General features: G+C 41.1%; 1 protein-coding gene across 1 annotated transcript; it reads right to left on the bottom strand.

Annotated features, from left to right (window-relative positions):
* Positions 1–839: 839 nt before the first annotated feature.
* On the bottom strand, positions 840–2,370 carry LOC5577997 (zinc finger protein 622). The gene is made up of 2 exons (XM_001656685.2): positions 1,488–2,370; positions 840–1,254 (listed from the first exon to the last, which is right to left on the bottom strand). Exons 1-2 carry the CDS (start codon positions 2,259–2,261, stop codon positions 901–903), a joined length of 1,128 nt encoding a protein of 375 aa, XP_001656735.1. The 5' UTR covers positions 2,262–2,370; the 3' UTR covers positions 840–900.
* Positions 2,371–5,060: the final 2,690 nt, after the last annotated feature.

The following is a 5,060-nucleotide window of genomic DNA, read 5'->3' as shown; positions in this document are numbered from 1 at the left end:
CCAAATACGTTCAAAACTGCAAAATAATTCATATTGTATTTTGTCATACCAAATTATGTAAGATTTATGCATAAAGGCCGATTTGCTACTGACAAGAAAAGGAATCGCCTATCTCGATGCGTGGAAAATTTCTCCCAAGAAATGGTCAAGAAAATCACTTTTTTCTAATCGCAGTACGCAGTTGAAAAGAAATGTCACTTCAAAGGGGGCTCTCTGTAGGAAATTTCTTGACCCTTTCAGTCAAGAAATTTCTTTACTTTTCTTGAGCGAAACAGCATACTTAGCTTAAAAATTGAAAAACAAGAACACCAAAAAAACAAATTCCGGATAATTGAGTCAACGGATAATCGAGTCCGACTTGTATTCTAGTATCAATGGATGCCACACTAACAATCCTTCCATTCCATGATAACCGTTAGGACGTGCATTGAATGCTCATGTATAATGTAAGTACTTATATTACACAGCCGAAAATTACTGTACCAACTCCATCAGCAATTTATTCAGCTGGTCTGTTAGATATTGGCTCTGGTTCCTACCTAGGTTATTAAATAGCTCAACCAGTAAATTCAGCCAAAGTTCGGTTCCAATTACCATTTGAAATTAATGCTAGAATCTCGACATGAATTTTTAGATTTGCCTTCCGAAATATGTACATATTTGTAATATATTCTTCTGTACTCTTCCAGAAAGTTAGCCAGTAATTTCCATGACGCTTTGATTCCAAAATCCAACATCTTGCAATAACAAAATTTGTAAAACTTATCTTCTTGCTGTTAGAATTTGGAAAGCTAATTCAGCCTATTATTCATTCATCATCGACAACAATAACTGCTTAATAAATGTTTACAACCACGTTTTAAGGAATTTATTCAACTGTTTCATTGTTAACGCACAAATTTAGAAGTTGCACTGCACTCGGAAGTGCTTCTGCAGTTTGTTGGCCTTGACCCCTATCTGCTGAACCAGTTTAGCCTGCTGTCGTTTCATGACGTGCATATCGCGAGCATTCCGGGCAGCCGCTTCCTGCTGTGTAGACGTCCATCCGAGCGCCCGGTATTCCGCAAGGACCTTGTGCAGTCGTTGCGTGGACTTCTTGACCACTACCGCGCGATTTGGATTGATCTTTTGCTTGTAGTAGCGCAGCAGCGAACGATGGCCAATAACGGCCCCGGACGGAAGCACCATTTGGAAATCATCACCATCCAGCACCTGGGGGCCTTCCAGCTCTTCGTCGATGTCCATCTCGTCACCCTAGGGGGAAAAGCGAATTCAACGATCATAGATATTTAGCAAAGTCGGAGTTGTTTGGAAGCCGCTGAATTAGAATATGTACTGAAATGATATATTTTCGATGGTAGAATGCTCAATAAATCGTTTGCAGCAGATTTCTGATTCAGCGGCTTCCGAACAAGTCCTATTGCAGGTCATAACGATTTCGTCCATCTTGGCATTGCTACCTGAACCCGCACATTTCCCCAACTTACATGATCCGGATAACTTGCGCTGTAATCGTAAAAGTCCACATACTCCGCCAGGGCCGCTCCCTCGTGCAGCATCTTGCAGTGTCCCTTCTCGACCATATGGTTCCTGACGGCATCCAGCGAGTAGAACGTCCGGCCCTTCTCGTTGCACCAGATGCAGATGAAGTCCCGGCAGATCTTCTCCGCCAGGTAGCCCAACAATCCCTCCACGTCCACGCAGTACTCCGCATCCGGGATGAAGAACGAGTGCTTCACGCTCATGTGTTTTATGTTGCTGATTAGATCTTCGCTGTGATTGGGGCAGAACAGACAATCGTTGTTCTCGATCGGATTGTCCCATTCCTCCTCCCAGTCGTCATCCTCATCCTCCTCATCTTCATCCATGGCTTCCCCATCAACAACGACGAATTCCTTCTTCGGCCGGGTAGACTTTTCGGAAACGTCCTCCTCCGACGCCCCACCATTCTGTTCCAGGAAACCCTTCAGATTGTCCTTGTGCTTCCTGCTGTCCAGATGGTTATCGTGGGCGTTCTTCGACTTGAATAGCTTCTTGCACGCCTTGCAGTACAAGGACTGGTCTTCCAGAGAGGCCGCATCAGCACTCTTCTGCTGGTTTATCCTCTTTTCGAACTCCTCAATGCTCACAGGGGGAAGCTCCGCTATCTTCCGTTTCAGGTTGTACCGATGCCAGTCGGTTTTGTAGTGTTCCCGTTGCATTTCCGCATTCTGGAAGCGAACGCTGCAGTTGAGACAAGTAAAACTAGCTGTGTTGGACATTTTTGGAGCACTTTTTTGAGCAAAAACTGAAAATTAAACGTGTTCCCTGTTTGGGATTGTTGTGAAATCGCGTGCGAGAGACGGAGGATTTTGACGGTTTGTCAGATTACTCATCAGGATCCATGGGCGGGGAAAAGAGGGGCAAAATATGCAATTCTTAGCACGCTAAAATTATTCGGCGGAAGCACGAATGCTTACTTCAAAGTACCCATTAAATGGGTATCATGTAACCATTTTCAAGAAAAGTGCCTTAACTCAATGGATCATTGAAGGTACACTGAGAAATAAAAATAGTCACAGAATTACTAAAGTTTATTGGGCCTGTTCATTTATTTCATAACGCTAAAATTGGCCATTTTGGACACCCACCCCCTCGTGACGCTTTTTGTATTGATACACTACAATTTTTGTATGAGCCGTAACAACGTTCGGACACCCACCCACCCCCTAAAGCGTTATGAAATTTGTGAATGGGCCCTTATGCATTAATGACTATTTTTTATCTGCCTCTTTTTCATTCTGCTGCGAATTTTCACACTAACTGTCATTTCGACTGGGTTGAATCTTAGCGATGCTTTAACCCAGGCGAATTGACAAATAGGAATAAAATTCCCTTCAGGATGAAAGAGAAGTAGATAGTAAATAGTCATAAATTACTTAAATTTAGTCATTCTGTGACTACCCGTGTTTCTGAGTGTAGTGCTCACCGCATCAAAACAAAGGCGCCTCTGTATATGGGATTTAACATTGTGACAGCATACCTGTTCTGTCAAACACACAAGGCTACGGTGGCGCTATCTATACTTTCCATAGCGGCCGTTTTGGTTATTTTAATGATCCATTAAGGTGAAGATGAATAGGGCCCTAAAGCACTGTCCCAATTTTAGTGCCAAATGCTTAAGTTTGGGCTAAAAACACACGTCTACTTAATTTTTTATTGTTTTCCGTTGGTTTAAGTCCAAAAAACATTTTTTCATGTTTCTTTAGATTTTATCACACCCCTTGGCTTAAACCCAAGTTTTGGGTATATTTTGTTTTCCGTGCCCCTTCCGAAATGTCAGATAGGAACAACCCCAGTGTTGAAACTAAAAGCCCTGTGGTGTTTTTGTCGACTAAGCGAACGTCAAACATGATCAAAAGTGTCAAGGTTCATTTATGGACCCAATTTTTAAATTAAAGTTTAAACACGATATAGCCGTTATTTGAGCGGGAAAAATTGCTAAAGTAGTTGAAGTAACATGCTCTTTCGTGTTTTTAAATAAAAACAAGATTTCATTGAAAATTTTAAGACCCAATTGAAGCCAAACCTAAAATTTTCACAAATCTGGAGAACCAAACATCCGTTTATGCTGAAAACTTAATCGATTGGTCACTAGCTGGTGGTGACCAATCGATTAAGTTTTCAGCTTGAATGAGTGTTCGGTTCTCCAGATGTATGCTCTTGAAAAATTGAAGTCTGGCTTCGATTTATCCCAAGTAACCAGTAAGCACGATAATGCGGCACGGTAACAGCATTATATGCGCATATAGGGTAATCATTTGATGCATGTCAGTTTTATATACGCATATAATGCTATTATAATGCCAGAAAAGGCGAAATAGCGTGCCATTATAGTGCCAAGATATAACCGTGCTTCTCTGCACCACTAATGCTGATATAAGACCACGTGAGAAACGTCAGTTGTTTTCGCCAGGTTTTTAAGGCGAATATAATGTGCTTTCGCGTACGCAGCCAGAGAGCTTTCGCGTATGCGCCCAAGCAACTGGTACATGAGGTAAATAAATGAATGAATGAAAACGGAAACCTCTAATAGTATGCAAAAAATGTAATAAAATGATATACACGGAGAAAATGCAAAATGCTAATTAGATTGCTATTTATTATTTGTGTTTCATTTAAGGTGTTTATTATTTACAAATTATATTAATTATGCATTTCCAATATATTTTTTATACTAGGCGATGCATATTTGGAAATTATTTTTTGTCATGCATTTGTGTTGCTCTAGGAAAAAACTGCTCCGCCGACTGAGCTTTTTAATAACAGTTTACTTTGAACACAATACTTTTCACTTTTTCAGCCATAAAAACGGTGGGCTGCATTTGACGTTTCGTGCACTCAGGCAAATGGACTATCAATAAACATAGGAACCCCTTATGAAAATTCGCCACAAGAAATTGGATTGAAATTCATAAATTTGCCTTATGAAACCGAAATTTGACAACAAAAATTGTTTTCGCGGCAACCTGGAATCGAACCAAGAACCTTGCGATCGATAGGCTCGTGCGTACACCCCGCGCCAATCGACGCCTTGATGTGGGGTGACGCTGAAACGATACATAAAGCGTTCGTATTGCAATAATCGTTCCACCTTTCATAAGGCAAAATGTATGAGATTCGATAGTCCAGTTCGCTGCGTGTGAGAGGGGAATCTGGGCTGCATATGACGTTGATATTTTTCCTCTTCGCGAGTCTCTCTCAGGCCTGGATAAAACAGCTTAACTTTAGGTGAATTCGAAAGAACTCAAATTTGGCTTATTCCATTTACATTCGACGCTGGGTCGATGCGTCTCTCTCTGTTTTTGACATCATTACTGTTGCGAGAGAGGAAAAATAACCAAACCATGGGTAAAAACTAAATGCAGTTTACCCAAATATGAGTTTAAAAAACTTAATTTTTGGGTAGTCTGATCTCCCTTGTAGATTTTTTAGAGTGTACAATGGCTGGAGCACGTTCTCAAAATATATTGACAAACTTTAATTATTGGACCCCTCATCGGTGGACCACTCGGAAAGTG

Source organism: Aedes aegypti, chromosome 3, assembly GCF_002204515.2.
Source record: "Aedes aegypti strain LVP_AGWG chromosome 3, AaegL5.0 Primary Assembly, whole genome shotgun sequence".
Classification (NCBI taxonomy): Eukaryota; Metazoa; Arthropoda; class Insecta; order Diptera; family Culicidae; genus Aedes; species Aedes aegypti.
This window is presented reverse-complemented; position numbering and strand designations above follow the sequence as displayed.

Bases quoted from the DNA above. Each gene is read 5' to 3' on its own strand.
- LOC5577997 (XM_001656685.2), bottom strand. From the start codon at position 2,261: ATGTCCAACACAGCTAGTTTTACTTGTCTCAACTGCAGCGTTCGCTTC. The intron at 1,255-1,487 runs GTAAGTTGGGGA...TTTTCCCCCTAG, and splicing joins GCGCAAGTTATCCGGATCAT to GGTGACGAGATGGACATCGA.